Source organism: Gorilla gorilla, chromosome 18 (genome assembly GCF_029281585.2).
Source record: "Gorilla gorilla gorilla isolate KB3781 chromosome 18, NHGRI_mGorGor1-v2.1_pri, whole genome shotgun sequence".
Classification (NCBI taxonomy): domain Eukaryota; kingdom Metazoa; phylum Chordata; class Mammalia; order Primates; family Hominidae; genus Gorilla; species Gorilla gorilla.
The window spans coordinates 32948435-32975223 of NC_073242.2; the positions used below are offsets into that span (position 1 = coordinate 32948435).

Here is a 26789-nt window from a genome sequence, read left to right on the forward strand (position 1 = left end):
ACATCACACTGCACTTTGTGTCCAACAGATTTGAGGTATCATTTATTTAGAACCCGTAATGGGCTCTGTGCTTAACCATGGCTATGTTGCTGTTGGTCCCTGCAATAACCTTGCAAGGTAGGAGGTATAAGCCCCAGTACAGGTGAAAGGCTCAAAGAAGTTAAGTGAATTCTTGAGGCCATACAACCAGATGGTGGTCAAAGTGGTATTTAAATCTAGAATTTTGAATTTGAAGGGTTCATGCTCTTTCTACCATACCACAGTGCAACTCACAGTAAAGACACAGTGACTCCTTAATATGCTACCTGCTGGTAAATCCAATATTCTGGAATCCTAGTGTGAGGGTAAGCAGTGCTTACCAAATCGTCACCTACAACCGTATTCTATCAATTATCTTTGCAAAATCTTGTCTGCATATGTCCACCATTGCCTGGTAACACCCTGCACTTACAAGCATGGGCAGTCAGATGAGTGGATGGGATAGAGGACTGGGATTCCTTGGGCTGTCACCTGCAAGACTTGACCAATCAGCTCTTACAGCATTATTTTCAGCTCTGGCACATGAAGCACCACAAAGACTCCCAGGAGCCCAGTCCAATCAGGTTTGGCTGAGGACCAGCACCCGAAAGCAGATTAGAGCTGGCCTAGCAATGGTGTCTTAAATATCATAATTTGATCCTCTTTGATTAGTTGGTTCATAGTCAGGAATGTGGTGGTGGTGGTGGTGGAGAAATCTGGCAGATTATCAAAGCACCTTTTGACTATCACAATGCTAGATTTAAAATATTTAGATTCTCAATAGTAGTCCAGAAAAAAAAGGTTTTACTGGGAAAAATATCTACTAAAGAGAAAAATCATTCCATATCATAAACCAAGAAAGCAGTTTATCATAGCCATGATTCAGAAGACTGGAAAGCATAAATTAATTCTGTAATTTCTTTCTAGTGTTTTGAAACTGAATAAGTTACCTCTTGGAAAGGTCCATTTTTACACAAAATCCAGATACACAATCCTAATGGCCTACACAAAACAGCCACTCCTCCCCACTAAAATATAAAACCACCTCCAAACTTGGTGACTAAAGGTAAAGAAACAACTAGAACAAACATTCTAAAATTAATCAACTCTCAAAAATTTCTGAAAGGAACAAACCCTAGGGATAGAAGGGAAATAACTGTACTTGAGACAAAAATATGAATTATAAATGGAATGTTTATCAGTCCTGTAACTGAGACACATTTAATTACTGTATACAGATCATAGCATAGCATTAAATATAATTAACTGGAATTAAATAAGTCTAAGTAAAAGTTGTAAATTAATTTTATGTTTTTTGGCAAGTCTAATGAATTTCAAATCCATTAGTATAGTGATTACTTTAGTCATTTCAAAACTAAAACAAATATTAAAGTTTAAAGAAAGAATGAATGTTAGCCTAATTACAGTGTAAAGGTGTTCTCTGTGTAATATAAAATTCAAGTTCCTCTTTTAAACTGCATCTGGTTTTTAAAATGTATTCTAAATGATTCACTTAGGTGCCTGATTTTTCCTTGGAAATTCATTTGGTAATTGTTTGTTGATTAAATGGATAGAACTGAAAGCAGAGCAAGATGCAGGCTCTTCTTGGACACGCCCGTCATGTTCTGTCACGTTAGGGATGGCAGTGATGGTATAAATCTTACGTGGCATGATGCCCTGGTCCACTAGTTGTTCTCTCGTCCTCCTTTGTTGCAGCCTCAGCTGGAGCACTGTGAAAAGGAAATAATCACCATTGGAGTTTATCGGCAACTGTGGGATCCAATTTATGTGATTCCAGAGGAGATGCAATTAAGCTTTATCAAGCATCTTCTATTTCACAATTAAAAAGAAGGATATTACCTGGCACCACGTAAGTTGTAAAAGGAAAATTATTTTGTAATTTCTGCCTGTTTAGTGAACACTAAAGTTTACACAGTATAATTTTTTTGTTTAGTTTATCCTATTTTGATGACCAAAGCTATGTATTTGTTGTTTAAAACATTCATAGTACTCAAGAAAATAAAAATAGTTGGCTTATATATTAAGACTTGCTAATAAATCTAATTTATAGAAATAAGAGACGTGAAATTCTTTGACACATCTTAGTTTTTTAAAAACAAATTAATAGCAAAAACTTATTTTAAGACTGACTGTAAGTGGCTTTAAGGAAGGCTGCTTGCGTAATAAAAATTAGACCTATGAGATATTCCTAATGACCCAAAAGGAAATTTCTAAATTAGGAATTTAAAGTTTAGTAATCTTTGCACAAACATGATACCATATATCTCATTCTATAAGTTCTAAGAAAGTCACAAATCAGTTGACACCTTATTTTAATAAAAGAGTAAATTATTAGAACTGGCAGAGAACAAGATATACATTATGAAATGCAGACATCCAGTTTGCCAAATTTAATAAAAAATTAATTTTTTTCTAGTTTTCTCAAGCCGATTCCTTTTATAAGCATCTACATATTTTTATCTGGAAAATGAGACTATTTCAAAATAAGGGGAATACAGGAGGTGACTCTGAAAAATATTTTTCTTGCTTTGCTTTACATTCAAACCAGTTTCCACTGTGATTTTAAGTTGCCATTTTGATTTTTGTTTCAAACCATGGATGAAAACCAAGATTAGAGTGATTAAGAGTCTGCTTAATGGTTGTCAATATGCTTAAAAAAATTACTTATGTGCCTTTCTTACTTAAATGGTGGGAAGAGAAGACAGAATTTCCTAGTGAGTGGTGATGGCTGGAATGAGGGGCTCAAATACAGTGCATGTGGTATCTCCTCCTTGCAATAAAACCTTGAGGCCTGCAGACGCAGGCACGTGGCCTCCATCCCTTGTTTTTCAGTTGGTCTTGCGCTGACTGCAGAGCAGAGCACAGTCTTAGGTAAAGTTCAGAAAGAATCTAAGCTGTCACATGGCTTTTAAAAATATTTTATCATTGTTTGATATGAATGTCATCATCTATGAGACACAGAAATAAGTTTGGGTTTTTGTTTGGTTTGGGGCCACAGGATCACAAAACTTCATTGATAGCCTATTTAGAACTGAAGCAACTGACAAGATTCTGCTACACAAAGCAAAAGAAATAAAATTTCTTTAAAAAAGATATGCACATTCCTGACATTAAGATGTTCTGTGATACTTTGAATCAATTGTGCGCTAACAGAAAGATCTTTTCCCTAAGTTGATTGAGGATAGTATGTTCCCACTGTACTTTACTAAGAACAAAATAACCAAGGAGCTGACCTGTGCATCTTACAGCACCCAAAGACCTGCGTACTTTAACATTCTTCTAGGAATGCTAAAGTAAATGCTTGTCTGCATTTAAGATAATCATATTCAAGAAGCAGAATCTCAAGAAAAAGACAACTGAGAGGAGAAAAGGGTTAGAACAGTTCTCCAGATCAAAGGTTGATACTTCTGGAACATGGTGGTCCATGTCTGTTGGAGAATCTCTAGCAGGAAAATCTTTCCTTTCTCCCAAGGGAATCCTCAAAAGAGTAAAAAAGAAAGAGTAATGAAAATATCAACCACCCCCTTTTTGGTTTAAAACAAAAACCAAACAATGAAAGCACACATTTGTGAGACAAATCTATCAGACACAATACGTTTTTTGGGTGAATGGCATCTTTGAATGATGCATACATCTGCAACAACTTGATTTGCAAACCAACACTCTGATGACAACAGCTGGTTAGTCTTGGAAGCATCTCTTGATTGTACATTGGTCATTTCAGGTGCCTTCATTTACCAGGACAGCAGTCCTGTCAGCTGTATCATCTATGACCAGAAATCACACTTTCATGCTAACATGGAAAGAAAGGTACCTGCTACCATGAGGGTAACATACAACACGGATGCGTGTCATTCTGATCTGTTTCTATTTCCAACACTTCTGACACCAGATGTGTGGGCTTTTCCCTCATACCAACCAATTCTCCAATTCTGGATGCCCAACTGGGTGTCCAATGATTCAATTCTGACACTAGGTACCTGGAGTTAGTTTCAGATCCTACAAGTTAAAGGGCTCCATCCCAAGAGACTGCCCTCACTTCAGATGCCAATTGTTAGTCCAAGCCACTCAGACTTCTGACCAATGAGTTATAAAGTTGGGAGGTTCCCATAATCCCCTCCCCAGGTTTGATAATTTGCTAGAACAGCTCACAGAACTCAGGAAGGCACTTTACCTATTATTAGTAGTTTATTATAAAGGATACAACTCAGGGATAGCCAAATGGAAGAGACACATAGGGCATGGTATGGGAGAAGGGGCACAGAGCTCCCATGCCCTCTCTAGGTATACCACCTTTCCTCTGGCCATGCCTTGGTCTTTCTGGTGATCAGCCCCTATCTGGAAGCTACCTAAAGACCTTCAACTACCTGTCATCTCAGTAGCATACAAAAACCACTCTCATCACTCCAGAGAGTCCAAGGATCTTAGAAAGAAGCTCTTTGTCAAGAACTGGGGACTAAGACCAAATGTATAACAAATGATGCTCCTATTACTCAGGACATTTAGGAGAACTTTAGGAGTTCTGTGCCAGAAACCCAAGACAAAGAACACATATACATTTCTAATTATATTCACAATATCGTAGACACCAACCACCAATTATTAAAATAAAACAACACACACAAACATTTGTGTTTTCTATCCCATTTTCTATGTGGCCAAACAAGCAACCAAACAACCCTACTTATACTGCTTGAAGGTAGGAGAATAATTTCCCCAATTAACGCTCTCATCATTGCCTATAAAACTTTCCCAAGAAGCAAGAACCTCCCACTACAAGTATTATTCAAAGCAGCTGTGGCCATCAGCCTCCCCCAGGCACATTCATTTATTTAGAGCATATCTGTTAGGTGTCTGGGTACTGCATGGGGTACAAATCCATGGGAAAGAGCAGCAGCAGTAGCTGTGAAAGGAAGATCTTTTTTAAGCGACGTTAGGAAGAACATGAATGGAAGGGGAGGAAGAACATGAATGGAAGGGGAGGCAGAATTGCAAGTAACTAGCCATTTTGTTAAGTATGTTGATTACCCAGTTTTTTTTTTTTTTAGCTTTTATCTGCACCCACAGGTGGACACTACTGCACATATTATATTGAATATGAGGCACTATGCCCTAGCAAGAGATCAGGTACATTGCTACTTTGGGTAGTATTAAAACACAATTATACTTTGGGAGGCCGGGACGAGACTGGCAGATCATTGGAGCTCAGGAGTTTGAGACCAGCCTGGCCAACATGGTGAAACCCATCTCTACTGAAAATATAAAAACTAGCCAGGCGAGGTGGCAGGTGCCTGTAATCCCAGCTACTCAGCAGGCTGAGGCAGAAGAATCGTTTGAACCCAGTGAGCCGAGATCGTGCCATTGCACTCAAGCCTTGGCAACAGAGCGAGACTCTGTCTCAAAACAAAAACACACAATTACAGTATTACTTGTTGATGTCAACTAAAACCAGTCATTCACAATTGACACAGGCTATTCTGAGAGCAACTACTACTTATAAAAAGTACCGATCATATAGGTATAGACTTATAATTTTGGCAGATATCAAACTTCCTTTCAGAACTTCTGTTCATCAAATTACTAACAAAATTAATGTATAAGTCACAGAAGATATCTGCACCTTAGACAGAGACCATCCAGGAAGAACATGGCTTGAATGATAGACAGCTTAATTGTCATGCGACACAGAAGTCAGGCAGAATGTACTGGTGTTTATCCACGACTGAGGAAGGGGTAAGGGACCCTGAAAACAGAGGACCAGACTCTTTTAATGATCAGAGAGGCATTCACGGTTGTGGGATCAGGAATGCTTTATCAAGTTTTCCTGGGACCTTCATGGATTAAGCCTGGAGACCTCCTTCCTCCCTTTTCAGCCTCCATGCTTACCCTCCATGTTTATATCTGCATGGAGGGAAAAAAGGCTTAGACCACTGAATGTCACTCAGCCTTGCACAACTGCCTGACAAATTGTGCTTGTGTTGACAAGATTTCTTATCTGTAGCTGCAACCAAAGACTAGACACTGGCCTGGTACTGTTTTCCTGCGGCAGAGGCAGTCTGGCAATGGCCTCATGTGTCAAAACTGAAACCAAGAGCATTCTCTCCTGGTGCCTTGCTGAGTGGATGAACCATGCTATTGGGTTGACATCATAGCCTCTATCCTCTTAGTAAGTTGAGTAACATTCAGTATCTTCCATGGCCATCATGCAAGAAAAGGATACACGTACAAACTATAGAATCCTCAGGGGACTAAACAGTTCAAAACACTGAGTGTGTACATCCTTTCAGAAACAAAGGACATAAGTAATAAAGATAAATAGACTTCACGTTACAATTGCTCACATTTGAACATTTTCAAAGAATATTATTTTTGAAAAAGCTAAAGGCTAAACAATCCAACACATGGTCCTAAGAAGTCCTGAAATTTAGAATCATGGTTTAAAACAAGGTGTAAACCTGTTTCATTTTATCAAAAAAGGGGGACAGATATAAAAAAGCATATCTCATACAGGTAGCATTGTATTCTCTGTGCAAAACATTTACCCCAAGTTGAGAATTCTACAACAGCTGTATATTTCCAGATGACAAAACTCACAAGAGGCAGGCAAAGCACCCTCATGGATGGAGGGAGATGAGGTTATAAATCCATTTACTTACTGTATGTATCCCATCTTTCCTAACTAGCCTGGGTCCCAGGCATTTTTATTAAAAAAAATATTTTCACACACGATAGGAGCCAAATATGTTCATTACACAAAATATGGAAATAGAAAACAGTAGGATAAAAAAACTAAAAAAGAAAATCACCGATAATATCATCATCCAGAGAGACACAACTAGAGTTACCATATATTTCCTCTGTCTTTAAGCATAGATTTTGATTCTCTGCTTCTACATACTCTGATCACTCTGTAACTACAATGATAAATATTCTTATTATTTTAGTGGCTACATAAAATACTCTGTTAGGTGGATATGGCATAGTTTACTAAATAGTCCCTGTTTATCACTTAGGTTGTTTCCAATTTTTTAACTATAAATAATGCTGTGGTGCAATTTTTGTGTATAAAGTTAATTCCTCATTTCAGTTATTCCCTTAATTTGAATTCTTAAAAGGAAGACTATTCCAATGTAATATATATAAAGCATGATCATAAAGTAATGAGACTAATTTCCTCACGCATTAACCGTTGTCTTTTGCAATTGTAGCAGACATATGTGAACATGGATACAGATGGCTATTTCATTTAAAGAAAAAAATTTATTGAATTATGATCTTTCATCTCTTAGGACTAACATTTACAGTTTTCTATTACATTTTCAATAAGGACAAAAGGGTGTATAATTTTGAAATTTTTACTTAATCCTTATTCCTTATCACAACAGATAAAAACAATATTATGTCAATAGAGGTGTTTTGAATTTGCTCTACTTTTATGCAAGAAAAGTAAAAATTTGATTTTAATCCCAATTCCAAAAAAATGAAAGGTAGCTTATCCAATGATAAACTGAAAATGTCATTCCCAGCAATATGGTAGTTTAGATATAAAGTATCTTAAGTGTTACAGCTCTTTTAGAATTTGTCTAGCGGGTTTTCCATAAAAAAAAGTATCTTCTTTTAGTTTCTTTCCCCTGCTTCTTAAATGGTTTAGAGTGCTCTTAGAACAAAATTTTAAGATTCGTTTCCAATATAAAAAAACTGTAAGGCCAAACTCGGTGCTTCATGCCTGTAATCCCAGTGTTTGGGGAGGCTGAAGAGGGAGGATGGCTTGAGACCAGGAGTTTGAGAACAGCCTGGGCAACATAGTGAGACCCTGTCTCTACCAAAGAAAAATAAAAAATAAAAAAAATTAGCTGGCATGGTAGCACACACCTGTAGTCCCAGCTACTTGGGAGGCTCTGAGGTAGGAGGATCACTTGAGCCCAGGAGTTCGAGGCTATACAGTGAGCTATGATTGTACCACTGCACTCAAGCCTGGGCAATAGAGCAAGAACTCTGTCTCAAACAAACAAATAAACACACAAAACAAAACCTTTAAAATACAATAACTTCTTTCATGTGATACTTATAACCCTAATTCAAAAATTTCACATGCTTTTTGAACCAAGATATGTCTTTCCTCTTTTGTTTCCGTAAGTAGAATGTTGAAATTTTTTTTTTTTTTTTTCGAGACAGAGTCTTCCTCTGTCGCCCAGGCTGGAGTGCAGTGGTCTGATCTCAGCTCCCTGCAACCTCTGTCTCCTGGGTTCAAGTGATTCTTGTGCCTCAGCTTCCTGAGTAGCTGGGATTACAGGTTGTGTACCACCATGCCCGGCTAATTTGTTGTATTTTTAATAGAGATGGGGTTTTGCTATGTTGACCAGGCTGGTCTCCAACTCCTGGCCTCAAGTGTTCCATCCGCGTTGGCCTCCCAAAGTGTGAAATGTTGTCTTAATATGATGTAATTAAAGTGCCTTTTCCCCCTAAAGGAAACAACACATTGTATGCAGCATATTAATAACAAAGAGCAGTTTAGTTTGAGTTGAGCAAGCCGAGGCAAAGCATGGCTCTGGCCCTGAGTTTTCAGTGGGACATAGAGGATTGTATGTTACCAAAACAATGCAAAAATGACACTTTCTGGGGAGCATAATGGCAGGCAGCCATGGTCTTTGAAATTCTTTACGAACAGCTGGATTTCAGTTATGGGTATGAAGGAGGGTGGGAAAGGGGAGAGGGGAGAGGTGATGAACAGCTATCTGTGAGTTAGAGAGAAGCTCCAATGTATATTACTTAATTACAGGACAATGGACAGAATAAACTTTAGGATCATGAGGAGTGAATAAAAAAAGCCCGAGCAGTCAAGTGAGGATTAGATGAACCATCTCTGAAGATGGAAAACTAAAGAATACTCTAGAATTGACTATGTATTGACTCTGAAGTCAGTACTAGGTAATAAACAGATCCTAGTTTCAGTTGTTTATTTTTCAAACAGATGTCAGGGTAGTTAAGAGAATGAAGTGGTTGGACTTTGGCAAACATTTATTATGCATTGTTTAAATAGTATTAAGTGAAGGCCTGATCCTGTAAAAACAAGACAGTTTAGAAAAGCCAGCTTCCTCATATTATCTTTTGAGCTTGGATACAGGAGGGATTAATTGGATTCCATTCAATACTTGTTTCAGTGTTTGATCAGATAGCAGTGTGGTGGCCAAATGTAGAATTGCACTTGTTTAATCAGGTAAGGACTTGAAAACAATTGTACTGAAAGGGCAAAAGACTGATGAACTACTTTTCCTTTCTCTTAAAAATAAATGTTTAAAATGGTGGTGGCTATTACTAATGATTACCACTACTATTACATTAGACACTTGGTGAAAATAACACTTTTTTTCTCCAAATATAAAACCATAAGGCTTTAAAAATTTTAGTTCCACAAAGATTCACAAATTTATAGTTCTCTGCTGTGAATAGTTTATTTTGCAGTCAAAGGGGAGAAAGTCAAATCACGAAGGGTCTCCTTCTGAGCCCGGGACTCAAACAGAACACTATGTGTACTGTTAGTATCTTGATTTAAGAATCCCTGTTTTATAATACATTTTTCTTTTATTTGTTAAAATAAAGTATACATGCACATAAAAAGAGATTTTAAAAAGAAAAGTGAAAGTTAATCCATTCCACTTCAGACCTTCAGTCCTTCTCCCCAGAGGTAACCACTGTTAGATTTCTATGGCTCGGAGATGTCTTGTGAATTGTCCACCAATGTTATATATAAAATATGCAAAGGAAGTATATGTGTCAGATAATACTATTTATATAGTTTGGTAATTTGCTTAAAGAATATCACGGAATCTAGCTCTTTCTTTTTTTTTTTTTTTTGCCTTGTAAACAGTAGAATTTTATACAAATATAAAGTTTTGCACCTTCAAAGCTATCACTCTAATAAGACACTTATTCAATTAAACAAATAATCTTAAAAACTATTTTAACAATGTACAAATACATTCACAACATAATCTGCTGATTAAGACTTCAACAAGGTTTATAATACCTACAACAGAATTTACAGATGCCTACAATAGTTTGTAGATTGGTTTAGTTTACAGTTACATAGATTGCTTTAAGAAATACCATTAATACAAATGCATAATTTACAATATCCCCATTATAGCAAGAAAAAGATAGATTCAGAAAATAAAATGTCTTTTAGGCATTTATTATGCCAAGTATGTAAATGATTATTCTCATTATGACATGAGAATAATGCTCTTTTAGTGGTAAAAGCTCTATTAGCTCAAGGTCCACTGAAGAGCTTTCAATCTAGCTATCCTTTCTGTAAAATAAACAGAACAGCAGCAATCTCTGGGTATTCCTTAAACTACGATGATTCCACTTATATTAACTGGGCCTTAAGTAGATGACTTCTTACAAATAAAAATAAAATTTTATAAAGTAGTTAATACCACTGGCCCTAATTGTTTTCACTTGCTTGCAAACATCTAAGAAATCTCCCCACGAAGTACATATTAAAAACTAACAATTATTTCTAACTTACACAGAAGCCAAAGTGCTCACTCTTACCATGGAAGCAAAACTTTCTCCTGAAAACAATCTACAGAAATAATATGTAAACATATAGAGCTTTGAGACAGACTAAGAACATCCTCCTATGTTCTATGGATCACAATGCAAAGGTCTCCATTGCCTATGTAAATGAACACTTTGGTTAACTTGGGATATACTGATATTACATGGCCGTGTGCATACCTATGGAATGTGCATACCTACACCACAGAACAAATCTTGACAATGTTTCTAGTGCCAACATATACTTTCTCGCCCCAACTACTGGAAAGGAAATAAAAACTTAATATGAAAACTATTTTTCCTTTTTATAAATAAAGTTTTTAAGTGGAAAACAAAGCCAACACTCCTGGTTGCAACATGGACTAAGCTCTAAAAGGTTCAAAGTCAAGACTTATCTCTTCAGTTGTTCCCCAATGTAACAAAGCACATAAGCTTTCTCTATTCAGGAAGTCTGATCATCTCCAGTGTTTTGTCTTAAAAACTGCTTTCCAAAATATAAAGTAGCCATGCTGGTTAAATTCTTTCTGCTGCCCACCTTACACCTGAGGTAACCATACAGGTTGGCACCTTGTAGCACCACACCCACGATAACCACCGCCAACCACTTTTTACTCTGAAGGAGAAGCGTGCACGGAAGGCAAGTATCACCCACAGCACTGGACAGGCAACAAGTCCCAACCAAAAGATTCCTGATTCAGCCTCTGACACAGTTTTATTCTCTTGAGAGGACTCCTTTCTAGATTCAAACACCCAGTGGCTCTTTCCATCTTCATCAACGTGATTTCACCAACGTAGGCCAACCATTAGTCTACCTGTGATATTCTTCACTGCCCAAAAGTCACATGACAACAAGATAATTATTACCATACAGGTAATAAAGCTGCTGCTGAGCAATTCACAGAGACGATAGACGATGATTGCACTGACTCGAAAGAATAAGTGGAAAAACGATGCTACTGGATGTCTGATTTTGACTTTTCTTGGTCTATTAGTCGTCTCCTCTTCCGCATCAAACAGTGAAACATCTTTAGTGCCATCATTACCATCCTGCTGCAACATGGCGGCCCTACGCCAGCCTTACTTCCGGGAGCCGCGTCAGCGCAGCAGCGTACGGGTCCGGGTCGGAACTCAGAATCTAGCTCTTTCTTAAAGGCTGTATCTAACATATGGATGTATTATTCATATACTTAAGCTACCAGATTTTTTGCTATTACAAATAATGCTATAATGAATATCCTCATTCATTTTGGGGGCATCCTTTGATGATATACCTATAAATTAAATTTCTAATAATGGAACACGCCCTTAAAACTTTGATAAGGTCACTTTGCCTTCCAAATGGTTGTGCCAATCTGTAGTCCAGCTTACAAGGTAAGATAGTACCTTTTTATTTTTCCCCTTCCCCACAATGTATAACATTAAGTTTTAAGGTAAATTTAAATTCAGAGACAAAGATTACCTCCTCTCACCTAAGGGTACTAGTGATATCATGTCAAATAATATAAATAACTAATAAGCAGTGAAGAACTGTAAGATATAAAAAGAATTAGTGAGGACAATGGGGCTGGGTTTCTGACTCAATGGGGAAATATTTACCGTGGTTTTCAAAAGCTCAGGGTAAGCTTTCTCTTGAAACCAAACATTTATTTCTAAATTTCATAGAATTTTCTGATGTTCCAGGATAGAAACTTTGAGCACAGGACTTATTTTTTCTTCAACTCCATCATGGCTGAGAGATGTAATGAATAGATTTGAGATACATTTAGAATCAAATCAACAGTGTATGGCAAGGGAGTGGATAGTGTGTTTGAAGGAGGAAGAGGTCACAAAGATGATCCTGGGTTTCAGGCTTAAGCACCTGGGTAGACCATTTACTGAGATAAGGAATGCATGCTGGCTATTAGGAAGCGCACTCTTGGGCATGTTTGAATAGGAAGTGGAGATGTTAAAATGGCAGTTGGCTACATGGGTCCCGATTTCAGAAGGTCTTGGCAGAGAGTGGAATTTGGAAGTTGTCACTTATGTAGTATGTGAAGCCACAGGAGTTTGCTGAGGTAGAGAATATAAATAGAGAGGAAAAGAAAGCCCGGGACTGAGCTCTTAAGAAAGCCAACAAATAGAAGCCCTGTTACAGGTCAGATAGGGAAGGAAGATCCAACAAAGGAAGGCAGAGGAAGCTGCCTAAAAAGGCGGAGGGAACCAGGAGGGTGTGTGTAAGGGTTTTTAAAGGAGGCATGATCAAGTGTGTCAAATGCTGCTGTTTTAATCCCTGGAGGAGCTACTTTTGTAAAGTGATGGATGTAAGTCAGATTGGAGGAGGTCAGGTGTGAACGAGAGGCAAGAGTGTAAGCATGCTTTCAAGATGCTGCCCAGGAAGAGCAAGGGAGAAAGTGAAAACTTGAGGGTGTGAAACTTGAAGTTGGAAAACAATTGAGCAAGTTTATAATTGATGAAGAGCAAAAGAGAGGGAAGGGGAGAAGAAAGAAATAAGAATGAATACAAATGAGAGAATGAACAAGAGCATAAGAGATAGCAGGTACCTTGAAGGCAGTAGGAAGGGGACAGATGTACAAAGACATCCTTTATTAAGAGACACTTCCTCTATCATAATAGGAGGGCAATGAGGATTGGCGACTGCTGCAAGAAGCTTTACAGCTTTGGTCTGGGACATCTAGGGAGTTCCCAGATAATGGCTTTTAACTTTTTAGAGAAGTTGAAAGAAAGGTCATCTGTTCCAAGTGAGATGGGTAAAGGGAAAGTTAATTTTGAGGCCAGTGAAGGAGGTTTGGAATAATCATTGTAGACTGTGAAGAGAAAGTCAAGAAGAGAAACATGGTTATGCATTACTGAAATGCTCCAACTAGTAAAGGCAACAGCCAGGGGGAGAGAAATCAGGAAACTGCATGGCAAGTTATTCACTGGCTCTAAATGGTATCATTTTTATCAGAGGAAAAGACCATAAGATACAAAATTAGAACATTTAGCAGTTCTTTCTAAAGTCTTTCCTAAAGAAGTTCTTTTCTAAACTGAATATAATTTTAGTTTATAACAATTGCAGCCCAGCAATTCTACTCCTAGGTGAAATAAGAATTGGAAACAAGTACTCAAACAAATACATGTACACACATGTCCATAGCAACTCTATTCACAATAGCCAAGAGGCAGAAACTGCCCAAATGTCATCAACAGATGAATGGATAAACAAATTGTGGCATATCCATACAATGGAACATTATTCAGTCATAAAAATAAATTAAATACTCATACTACAATGTGGATGAAACTGAAAAGCATTACAAGGAAAAGAAGTCAGATATAAAAGCTCACATATTGTATGAGTCCCCATTTACATGAAATATCCAGAAATGGTAAATTCAGAGACAGAGTGCAGATTGGTGGTTGCCAGGGATTGCGGGGAAGGGAGCATGACAGCAACTGCTTAATCGTTAATTTTATGTTATGTGAATTTCACTTCAGTAATTAAAAAAAAAGGAACAGTTAGCAGAACAGACATTATGAAACTAATTTCTCAATAATCACATTTCTTATTTCCTACCCACCCCTGGCTGGCCCCTCTCACCACCATAATTCCATTAACCATTAATAATGATTTGATCTTTTAACAATTTGATAACTACAATAACAACTACATTATATATTCCCCATCACACTGCACGCTAGATATCTATATTTTGCCTCTATTTGCCCTACTAGACCTCATCCTTATATTTCTAGCACCTTCCACAATGCTTACCATATATATGTTTTAATAAACATGTTTTACTTAAATTTGCATGGTATACTTAGAGCATATAACTGAGTTGCTATTTTCTAAGAAAACAGAATACAATGTCACATTTAAGAATAAATTAACAAAATAATTTTCTATGGGCAAGTGATTATCATGGGGGCAAAACCAACACCGTTTCACTTCATCGTGGGAATTTGGAGTTTGGAGTTATTTTTGAATTGCTGATGATGGCAGGAACGAAGACAAAATGTAATCATGTTGTTCTGAAGGGTAAAAGACTAAAAAGGAGGGGCTATGAGTAAGAAAGTAAAGAAGGCCATGAAAAAGTGGTAGATTTCTCCACTTAGAATTAATGCGAAATTCAAGCTGCATTAAAGAAGAGAAAGCACTGGCCAGGTGCGATGGCTCACGCCTGTAATCCCAGCACTTTGGGAGGCTTAGGCAGGCGGATCACTTGAGGTCAGGAGTTCGAGACCAGCCTGGCCAATATGGTGAAACCCCTATTAAAAATACAAGATCAGCCAGGCGTGGTGGGGCACGATTGTAATCCCAGCTGCTTGGGAGGCTGAGGTGGAGGTGGGGGGGGGGGGATCGCTTGAACCCGGGAGGCAGAGGTTGTAGCGAGCCGCGATCACGACACTGCACTCCAGTCTGGGCAACAGAGTGAGACTCCATCTCAAAAAAAGAAAAAAGAGAAAGCACTAAAGTACTCTCATAGATGATAAAAAGTAGTAACTGAATATCACAAATTTTGGGTTATATTTCAAGGGTGCTAATTTGCCAATTATAAAATGGGTTCTTCTTCAAGGAATTTTAAAAAGTGGAATGCAAACAGGCCAGAAATAAAATGGTGGTTTGTTCTGTAAAAGCTGTGCTATCTGCACTGGGTAAGCAAACTTCCACCAGCACTTCCTGTCTGAAACAAAAGCAGAGCTCCACAGTGTGCACATAAATATCAACCCCAGACACTACAAAGAGCAAACAGCATTTTGATCAGGAATTTTGATATTAAGACTATTTTCTGATGAAAAAGGGAGCAACAACATCAAGTTAACTGAAAAACTATTCAAATTAGTGTTTGAAAAAAGTTAGGCTCTAGACCAAGTGGAAATATTGCCTTTGATTTCAACATAAAGTTTACTGCATTCTTATTAAGTACACAGAATTGGAAAAGGAGGGGAAGTGGCAGGTGGTATAGACCTCGGAATTCTAAACCACCATCCCTTGCCTGTAAGGAAGTCCCACAATCTAGAATGTAGCATTTACCTTCTCTTAGAAATTAAAGAGCAAAATTAAAGTAAAAACTAAAATGCTAACAGGACCGCCATTATTCCAGACTAATACACTGTAGGTTTCCTACGATAATCTGCAGCATGAGGTCAGGAAGACAATGTTTCAACACTCAGCTTTGGAAATTTACAGGAGCTTTGATAACTCTCTGGTTGGCTGCTGCTTCTGTTGCCATGGAAACAGACAGCTAAAAATGGGGCATGTTTCTTTAAACTCATCATACCTTCACACAAATTCCTTTCTCCTTTTTGTCAAAAGTTGGAATGAATTTAAAGTATGCTTCTTGTGATATGACAGTATGTTGTCAAGCCAGGGGCCTGGTACAGAATGGCAGAGATAACATTAGCCTGCGACAGATGTACATAAAGATATTAATCATCCACTTAATTGATCACCAACAATGCAGAGGTTAAAACAATACTTGATTTTTCAAACAATTCATTTTTAACCTGTGAGATCATGTTGGTTCTATCCTTAAAGTTCTAAATTCCTTATCTATATGGTTCCCAAAGAAGATAATGTTTATTTTTCTTATTTTGAGGGCAATAAAAAATTCTACACTCCACCATGGTTTAGAATTTCAGTGTGCAGCTATAGGTAGAGCTAGTGCTACAAGCTAAAGCTCTGCTTCTGAATCCCTCTATAATGGAAAAATGTACATTGTATAGAATGTTCTCATGTTTCTTAATACAAATGCGTAAGGTGGGCTCTCTGAATAAAAGAACAATTAACGAAACAGGGAACAGTGGAATATTGTTTACCTCCAATTTTTCCCAGAATAGTAAGCACATGCTACTCTGTTGAAGTCAGATGATCCAGACTCAGTATCTCAGTTTTCCTTTCCATTTTGTGGATTCAGGAATGGGGCTGATACAAACACACACTCAAATATATTTACATATACACATTTGTACATATACCTATGTATATATATACACACACATGTGCAATGTGCCTAGCAAAACATAAACTAAGAACTGCCATAACTTGTGTGTTATCCTAATATCATAGCAACTGTGTGAGATGATCCAGACGATGATGGACCAAGCAGCCATGCACAGCATAGAGGATTGCCACATTATCCCTTGCCACGCACAAAAGCCAATTGTTCTGGTATTAGAATGTCATGTTTCGTGACATGTTTCAATGTCAGTAGTATGTGGAGAAAAGTTCTGATGTTTGGATGTTTTCGGTGTTTAAACTCCAAGATAGTCAATCTACTTGCTCTACTGTTTAGATTCAAATAAACGAGAAAAAGGGCAACTCTAGCAGATGATCATGCATGCTACAATGCAGACACTGGACACTTGCACCTCCTCAGAAATCATATTCAGTTGGGAAATTGCCAGCCTGTGTGCATTCACCTGCTTCAATAGCCTAGAAATTGGTTTTACTTTGCCCCACACTGGGAAGGATGGCCAAGTGCGTCAAACGGAGCTTTAATGTGGGCTCATTGTTTGTCAGACTCCATCCTGGGAGCTTTACGGCTATCACCACATCTAATCCTCATAACAACCCTACATGGCGGGCACCAATACTGAGTTTTACAAAGGAATTAAGCATTTATCCAAGATCACACAGCTAGTGAGAAGCAGAGCCAGAATTAAAAAGGAAAATTTAGTCTTTCCACAAGATAATTAAAAAAAAAAAAAAAAGAAAAGCACACAAAAAGAAATACTTCCTAATATGCTATGAAGTTTTGGCCACTGTACCAATTAACCTCATCAGTGCTTTTGCTCACACTATCTCTATTTTATAAGAAATCTTGTACCTTAAAATACCAATAGAAAAAGTTCTTACATCAATAAGAATTCACTGCTGTTATAGACTGAACTGTGTCCCTCTCAAATTCCTACATGGAAGCCCTAACCCCCAGTGTGACTGCATTTGGAAAAAGGGCCTTTCGGAGGTAAAGTTAAATGAGGTCACGAGGTTGGGACCCTGATCTGACAGGGTTAGTGTCCTCATGAGAAGAGACACCTGAGAGCTCACCCTCCCTCTTTCTCTCCATGTGCATGCACAGCAAGAAGGCTACAAGCCAGGAAGAGACCCACCACCATTAACTGGCCTCACCAGGCTTCCTAGCCTCCAGAACTGTAAGAAAACTAACTTCTGTTGTTTAAGCCACGTAGTCCACGGTATTTTGTTATTCCAGTATAAGCAATACAAATACAACTGGGAAGACACAAAGAAATGTTAAGATCTTCTTTGCCATTCTGATGCCTGCTAAAAAACCCTGATAAAGCTATCTTTAGGAAACAATGGAAAACCCAATGTTTCAAACATATCTATATTTTTTCCTGAAAGCTTTTAATAAATTAGAGTGGTGTTATGATAGTACAGATGCTCCTTCACTTAGGATGGGTTTAAGTCGAAAACTGTAAGTCAAAATGCATTTAATACTCTGATAAACCCATCATAAAGTCAAAAATCCTAAGTTGAACCACTGTAAGCAGGGACTATATCACCTTAATAAGGTGAGACTGATATGATGAAATACTAATCAAGGCCTACCCTGATGCTGAATGTAGGCCTTAAAATGGTTTAAATGGTAATTTTGATGTGCCTTTTTCCTTTAGGTGATGGAATCAGGATAACCAGAGCAGCCCCACGAACACTTTCCTGGTTATTCTATCCCAGGAAATAAACATCCTCCTGTGAAATAATATTTACCAAGTGAGTAGCAGATGTCACAGGCCCGCAGGTGCAAGCACAGTGGTGAACAAAATAGACTTAGCGCCATCCTCATAGATCTCACAGTCTAGAGGGGGAGAGGGATATTGAATAAAATAATAGTAATGATACATACAAAGACTAAAAGGATCTAAGTCAGTTTGAGGAGGGAGCAGTGGTACTGAAGGGCCTGTGTGAGAAGGCGACATCCGAAGTGAAACTGAAAGGGTGAGCTGCAGGTGCTCAGGCCAGGGGCTGGGGAGGGGAGGCATTCTAGAGAGAAGAGAGATGAGGGAGAGCAAGTCCAGCGGCTTCTGGAAACATACGCAAGGCTTTTTACCCCACAGATTTTTGATTTTATCCCAAGTACAATGGAAATCAATTACAAGGTGTGAGCCAGTGACACAACGGAATAGGATTACATTTTAAGATGATTATTCTTTTTTTTTTTTTGAGACAGGGTCTCACTCTTGCCCAGGTTGGAGTGCAGTGACGCAATACAATGATCACTCCTGACATCAGTGGAGGGTGAAGGAATGAAAGGGGCCAGAATGTGTGTAGGGGGAGGGAAAACCAGCAAGGCTGCGCTCTTTCTGCTGGAGTAAAGATGCCCGTAAATATGTGATCTGAGTAAAGGGGACCTGGACAGGGCTGTTGGCCGTGATGATACAGTGCTGTGGACAGATGAAATATTTCTGAGGTAGAATTGGCAGCTTTGGCGGCAGGACTTGGTGACAGGTTCTGAGGAGGTCAAGGAAGGTGTCAAGAATTGCTCCCAACTAGGTTCCTGGCAGGAGCCACTGGGTGGACAGGGGTGCTGTTTATTGAGATGAGGAACCCTGGAAGAATGTTTGGTGGCAAGGAATAAAAGGCCCACTGGAAACATCAGGGAGGCAGATGGCAGCACAGGTCTGCAGCACAAGAGAGGCCCAGCCCCCAGTCTGTAATGCTTGCTTACTTGGACCAAAGCATATATAGCTTTTTTTCTGTTATCTCGTGTATGTGGGTGTGTTTTAACTTCTACTACCATTTAGTTTCTCATTCTTTAGGCTATCAGCTCCCTGAATGTAGGGGCTTACAGAAGTTTAACATAACTGGCATTGTGCTATGTGAAAGCACTCAAACTTCTGCTAAATATAATTATTTCTAATAAAAAATTATATAACTTCATCTCAATAGTAGTATGCACCTTTTAAAAATACTGAATAATGTCTGTGAAGAGATATCTTTTACTTTTTCATTCCTATTGTATAAGAACCATATCTCATATCTTTTCAAATTTACTTTTTGATACAGGGGTCTTGTTCTGTCACCCAGGCTGGAGTGCAGTGGCATGATCACAGCTTACTGCAGCCTCAAACTCCTGGGTTCAAGGGATCCCTGCATCTCAGCTTCCTAAGTAGGTAAGCCTACAGGCATAAGCCAGCACACCTGGCTTATTATTTTTTTTTTTTTGTAGAGACGGAGTCTTGCTATGTTGCCTAGGCTGGTCTTAAACTCCTGGGCTCAAGTGATCCTCCTGCCTCAGACTCCCAAAAGTGCTGGGATTATAGGTGTGAGCCACTGTGCCCCACTCCTTTAAAAAACATTAATTTAGTGGCAGCTCACTTGTACAACACTTTTAATTAGTAGAATGTCGGCAGAAAACAAAGAAGACATTCCAAAAGAAATCAAAATAGACGTTGCAAAATTCATGTGCTTTGTAATACCTTCTATACGTTTTAACCATTTATTTTAATTGTCTATTTTATTTTTAAAGATTAGAAGCAGCAATCAGAAAAGGAAGAGCAGCCTGAAGTGGCAGATGATAAAAATCAAACAATAAATAACAATTTGAGTAATCTAGTAATGACCCAGCAATCATTCTGTGCATGGACAACAATCTTACATACCTTAACAGTGCCTTCGGGGCACCATGGCATTACATTTGGGGTAAGCCATTAATTTATAATGGAATTATAAATTATATCTGAAGGTGATAATTCCAATTATTATATTCTGTTTAAGAAGGCAGAGAAGGGCATTAATACTCTTTAAATACTTATGCATAATAATAATGTGTCTATGAGATGCAGGATATTGGGGGATGAGGGGGACAAACAGGCCTGACAACAATTCTTTCTCCAAGAAATATTATGGGGCTAATAGCAAAGACAGTGCAGCTCTATATTACACTAGCATAAGGTGAAATGCCATAGAACGGTACAGATACAGTTACTGGGAATATACAGGAGAGAAGAAATTATCATTAGCTGATGGGATCAAGTGCCTTTCTTTAAAAAATGGCACAGGAATTGGGTTGTAAGAGACAGGGCCTGCAAGGCAGGAGCGAGAGGAGCAAAGCACTGAGTAGCGTTGTCCAGAGCTTTCTGTGAGGGCAGAAATGGAAACATTCATTGCAGCAGCCACTAGCCACATGTGGCTGCTGAGTAGTTGAAATGTGGCTAATGTGACTGAGGAACTGAATTTTTAAAACAATTTATTTCATTTTAATTATTTTAAATTTAAGCAGCCATATGTGGGTAGTGGACAGTACAGGTAGAGTATGCATAACTTCCATCATTTAAAAAAGCTCTGGTGCTTTGGTAAAGTGATTTATTTAATCTCGATGTATTTCCAGGTTGGATTATTCATAATATTTCAGACAAATGTTCATTTTCTTCTCAAAGCTACTACAGACACATCCCAGTACAGTATGTTAATTTACTGCATTGCTGGCTGGGCCATCTACCATAAGCTTTCATGTACTTCATCTCGGCTATTAGCCAGTCTGTGGCAGAACTGGAAATGTGGCCCCCCAAGTCTGTAACTCCTCCCCACTCCCTTGACACTCCTGGTTGAGCCACACAATGACAGGAGCCCAGGTCCCCAGGTCACTTCTTGGAGGACAGCTGCCTGGGATAGTTGTCCTGCCCACACTGGACTGCGTTTTGAGCAAGAAATGCACTTTGAATGGTTAAAACACTGCGATTGAGGGTTGTCTGTTAGGGCAGTTTTAGTCAAAGTAATTAACACACAACTTGGTTTTCTTTCTGTAGTATCTTATTTTTCACCATTAGAGAGTCCTTTATATCAAATATCATTTTTTCCTCTTAAAATCCATTTGCTACCATTTGCCTGTGATAAATATGGAACATAACTAGCTAGTAGCATTAGAATTATGATTCATTTATCTCAATAATGACCCACATTAAAACACTTATCTGAATTAAATCATCTCAATTTATTTGATTTTTCCTGAAAATTCATAATTATCAACTCTTCAGTTGTCATGTCAGAGTGGTTTGTAATACTCTTCTTAGCTGTAGATCCAGAAATTGAAAGCTCATGTATGTTGAGTGTAATCAGAGAATGTTTGAAGCCGTTTGTAGACAAGTTAAAAGTTGAGATTTCCTATTGCTGCTTTGACAAAAGAAACTAGTCTAAGGAGAATTTTCTATTTTGAATTTGTTCAGGGGAATTCATGACATTTATTGCTGTTCTCTCCTAGAGAAGAAAATAATTAAATTCTCCAACCACATATACTGGCTGGTATCTATCAAAAAGCTTATATAAGCATCAACAAAGCTGTGAGATGATATGCTTTATTATCCACACAATTCTCTGCACTGTGATGACAACTGTTCACAGGTGGTCAGCAGTTAGAACTTTTTCCTCTTTTAAATTTTCAAAAGGTATTGCTAAATTTTCTTGTTAAGGCATCCCATCAATTCTTGAATCCTACAGCGTTTGCTAATAAAGGCTGTTTTCCCCTCATAATAATTTCAGCCAACTAGCACTGTAAACAATTACAAGATTCTAAAACATCCCAATATAAGGAAGCAAGCAAGCAACTATTTGAGAAGCAGAGTAGCCTTCCAAGCCCTGAGAGTGGACACATATCAGACATATAGAGCCCAAGCTTGTGTCTATGTGATTAAAAAGTTAAATGAACCCAAATTTATCCCTCCTTCATTACCCAGAAACTTATAATTCAGACATTTAAAAAAATTCTAAAGGTTGCTTTTTCAAACAACCCAAAAACAAGTTTTCCAAAAATGAGTAGAAAACCACTGTTGATATAAAATATGATAAATATTTTTAACAAGTGTCCTTTAAAACATGAAGTATAAACTATTAGGGATTATTAATAGTCATTTATATATTTGTCTCTTTTGACAAAACAGCACAAATCTAATTAGACTCCAGGGTATTTTAGAGTAAAACATTAACCAAAAGTATTTGAACAACTGCTGCCATCTCAATTAACTTCCATGGATTAATGTAAACGATGCAGGACCCAATATTTAAAAGCAGATAAAGTAACCAGGAGCTTGTCCCAAAGTTAAATTCTACAAATCTGATGAGCTGAACACTGTTGTTCATCTGCAGGCAGGATCAGTGACATACTGAATTTTGGGAGTTCAATTTTGCAAAGAGAACCAAGTTATTTTTATATGACTCCAAATTTTAAAAGTGCCTTTCTATAATTTTTATTTATTCCATTCTAATTAAATCCAGATCTAATCCTTTCAATGTCACTAACTTTGAAGCAGCAAATTGTCCTTAATGTCTACATACATTATTTTAGCCTCAACCCTACCTATTAGATGAGTAGAATCTATTAAATGAGTAGAAATATTTAGTCTGTTGAGATATAAAGCAAAACCCAGTTCAGTGCAACTACAGTGAGACATTAATTTTATCATCCAATTATTTCTGTGGAGTGTTTTAAATATAAAGTTTCTCTCCTCTACCTCTTTATATCAACAAATTTAACAAAACAATAAGATATATAACACTTCTATTTTGTAAATATATGCGGGATTTTAAAATTTAAATTTAAACAGAAGGAAAAAGAAATACGAAAAAAGCAAGAAGAGAGATGAGAAACTGGCATTAACAAGGCATCTTAATAAAATCACTATGAAGTAGGTATTGTTTCTCCTCATTGTACAAATGAGGAAGTTAAGGCTCAGAGGAGTAAGCTTGTCCAGGATCACAGACCTGGTAAATGGTGCATGTAGGATTTGAACTCAAGTATTTCTCACTCCAGGGTCTATGCTGTTTTGTCATTATACTATTACACCTGTATAAATCGAAAGCATAGTCAGAATTGTTAGGAAAAGAATCTGTACTTTATGTAACCATCACAACTCTATTTTGTGGTTCCTGTTGATGATTCTCTTCCTCTGTTTTTATATTTTTAATCCTTGCTTTCTATGTGCCTTAATCCCATTGCTGTTGTGACATCTTTTTATTTCTCCTATTCTGTTTTCCTCTACTTTCCTAGTTTCTCAAGTACGCAAAAATGTTTTAAATTTATGGTATTATTAGGAGCTTGACACTTGAACTTGACTTAAATGATAGATAATTCTCAAACTTTTAAAAAATTAATGATTTAAGAAATTTAAGTTCCCTTCAATGAGTCTCCAGAAATGCATCCTAAAAATTCCACTGGTATCGATTTTTATAAAAACCGGCAGTAAGACATGCTGTGCACAAGCAGAGGCAACTCCATTGTTTGGTTCCTAGCAACAGCTATTTATACTTCATTGTGTGTCATTTATTTCGACCTAGGAGTTTTTCCTACCCATACCCAAGAGTAGTTCAACTCCAGCAAGTCTAACTCTTGTTTCTTCTTCTTATCTTTTAGAAGAAGCTCAAAGCACTACTTAAACCAATTAACTCTACATTTACTCTCTGAGTCTCTATAAGACGGGCAAGAGCGAGCGGGAGGCAAGGGGGTGGCTGCTGGCAGCAGCTGAAAGCAGAGGCTGAAAAAGGGGGATTGTGGGTTTTTGCTTCCCAAAGATGACTAGGAAACCAATTTTCAAATTAAACAAGCATTGAGAAGAGTGACCCTCATGTCTCAAATTCAGGAAAACTTATTCTCTGTAGACCCTGAATTTCTTAAACACTGGCTACAGGAAGGCAAGCTGTGTACCAGTCTTGCCATGCTTCTGTATGCCAGGACAGAGGACAGCAATGTCCACATGTTTGGCTATTTCCTTAAATCAATCAGTGAGGTGCCTGTGCAGTGTTTACTAACAATAATAATCGACAGTATTTATTCTCAAGCTTATTCTTTGCTTTGTTACAAAACAAAATCAAGCTATGCAATGTGCTTTTTAAAACAAAAAACGATGCAATGCGCATTACAACCAATTAACCTATCACTGTAGGATTTAAAAGCTAGCTACCTTCCTGGTTTTAAACAGTAAAAATCATAAGCATCTTAACTGAAAAAATGAATTTTCCTGGAATTATGTGTTTGGAAACCTAAAAGAAGCAGTGTTCTCACTAACATAAAAAAGGAAATGGCCTCTCCGAAAAGACAGAGGGAAGAGAAAAAAAGGAAGAAAATATACAAAATGAACCTGGGAAGATTTTACCAAAATGAGGACTGGCTGTACAAGTCCCCTTACTGCATGAATTACTGCAAAAGCCCTACAGTTCCATCAGCTAATGAATCTTTAGTAACAGCTACCCAGAACAGCATTAAGCTTTCATTTCAAAGAACTTAGAACGTGTAAGGTACATGAGTGAACAGAGAGAGCAGACACACAGCATGGTAACAGACAGACAAGCTCAGCTGGCTGACCAGAATATGAATTTGGCAGTTTTGCCCCTGTCCACAGACAGACTGACCTTCCTTGAGACTTTTCTGGTTGCTCCCCTCAAGGCATTCCTTTTCTTTTAATGGTTCAAAATCCCCAGCAGTTAAAATCTCTGGGAAGCCCTGTTGCTGCTTCTTGGAGCTATCGATCATGGTGAGAGGCTTCTGAAGACAGGCAGCATCAAGCAGGAGAAAAGCTTAATTTGCAGAAGAGCGAAGTGCGGTGCGCAGAACACTCTGGTCCCTGGGTCCCTGGTTGCTCCCCACAATACCCCAATCACTGGCCAATTATGTCTTTAAGCAGCTGAAGGCAGCCATTACCCTTTAGTTCCCAGCTTGACCTGCAAATACACTCATGCCGCTGGAAGCCCTTAACTCTCTCCCACATCGGGAGGCAGAGCCACACAGGCACGATTCTAAAATCCCACCCCTTTTCCCAGCCAGCCCCCTTTCCCTTGCCATTCCAGCTTCCCCCGCGCTGGGGACTTCAATCTGCAGTTTGATGGTCCGAATCATCTGACAAACACTGAGTCAAGCAGTTAAAAATAAATCTTCTAGTTGTTAAAAGAGAAGACTTCGCTGATACCTAAGAAGACAAATTGCTGCCTGTGGTCTCTCTCCCGCTCTCTATAAACACAGCCACAGGCTGTGGAAATACTTTATATTGACCAGACAAGCACATCCATTACTCATTAAGTTCTCCAGCTACACAAACGGCAGTCTAGGGCATCTGAAGGAAGTGGCTCTTATCTCAGCAGAGGCACACACTGAATAAACATGCTACCAGCATATGTGAATGAAGACAGAGTCATTTCACTACCAAAGTTCTTTTGTGGTGTGCTTTGTGCTGCATGTGCCTCTTCCTGGCAAAGCTGATGCTCTTTGTAATAGGGAAATGTACTGCAATTGCAGCTTTCTTCCTTTGGCAATTCAGACCCAAGCAGCAGTTTTTCTTAGTGCCACTAGTTGGCTGGGAGAGTTAACATTGCCATGATTTTTTTTAAGGAAAATTCTCCCCCCATGCATTAAAAGCGGCAACACTGAGAGCTTCTATTTCATAACAGAGTAAACCAATGACCAGCCTAAGTTTAATTTTACATGAGCTATCAAGGATGGGCAACTCTCCTGCAAGTCACAGGCTGCTGTTCACTGCATATAGGGACACTGCTGGAAGGAAATCTCTAGATACAGGAATTCCAGGCAAATGTGGAGATAAGCCAGTCTCCAAATACTCCAGATATATACCTCTGTAGCCAAAATAATCTGATTTTTAAAAATGGTTCAAAGTGTGTTCCTTTGCAAAGAGTTCCCATAAAACCCATCAGAGGTTATAAGAGCAGTAGACTGTGAATACTGTTTCATGAGGTTCTGTTTTGTCCTCTTTTTTTTTTTTTTTTAAATAACTTCTAGCAGAGTGCTTGGAATATTAGGTGTTCTCAATAAACATTTGTAGCATGGTTGAGTGAATGAATTAAAGCAGAAGACAGTGCATCAGGAAAACTTCCTTTAATAATACCCAGAATTCTAAAGAAGTCCTGGATCAATAACTAAGAGCCACTAATTTTAGATGAGCAACTAAATAAGTTCTCTAAAGGAAGCACATTTTCTCTTCAAAAGAAAATATACAGACACATTTTAATCATGTACCTGATGAGACCCTCCTCTGGGATAAAGGCTTACATTTTTACAGACAGAAAAATCAATATTCTTTCCACCACTTAAACACAGGTGGGTCTGGATGAAGTATTCTGTCCTTTGTGCCTGGTTCCAAGGCTGGTGTGCACTAAACCCATATTGTTCTAGAAAGATTGCTATCTATCCTTTTTCAGCATCTCACAGGACATGCTTCTTGTCAACTGAAATTCCTTGTGAAGC

The 26789-nt window shown here is 38.1% G+C and overlaps 2 protein-coding genes and 2 pseudogenes across 16 annotated transcripts in view; 1 reads left to right on the forward strand and 3 right to left on the reverse strand.

Moving 5' to 3' along the window:
* MRTFB (myocardin related transcription factor B) overlaps positions 1–26789 on the reverse strand; it is a 197591-nt gene that overhangs the window by 57042 nt on the left and 113760 nt on the right. For 13 of the 15 annotated variants that reach the window (XR_008672645.2, XR_008672644.1, XM_055365839.2 and 10 more), the window contains one exon: positions 1683–1748. Coding sequence is in view for 13 of the 15 variants with exons in the window: in XM_055365839.2 (XP_055221814.1) it covers positions 1683–1748 (66 nt within the window). In the remaining 2 variants the exon portion in view is untranslated. Of the gene's footprint in view, positions 1–1682; positions 1749–24946; positions 25883–26789 lie in introns of those variants that run through there. The other 2 variants (XM_055365846.2, XM_019012564.3) reach the window with 2 other exon arrangements.
* Positions 7596–7639, forward strand: LOC115931127 (uncharacterized; annotated as a pseudogene).
* Positions 7873–14838, reverse strand: LOC129527631 (Golgi apparatus membrane protein TVP23 homolog B-like; annotated as a pseudogene).
* On the reverse strand, positions 17338–24936 carry LOC129527632 (uncharacterized). Its single transcript, XM_055365851.2, has one exon. The coding sequence runs from the start codon at positions 19344–19346 to the stop codon at positions 18735–18737; it is 612 nt and encodes a 203-aa protein (XP_055221826.1). The 5' UTR covers positions 19347–24936; the 3' UTR covers positions 17338–18734.

Bases quoted from the DNA above. Each gene is read 5' to 3' on its own strand.
- LOC129527632 (XM_055365851.2), bottom strand. From the start codon at position 19,346: ATGGTAGTAGAAGTTAAAACACACCCACATACACGAGATAACAGAAAA.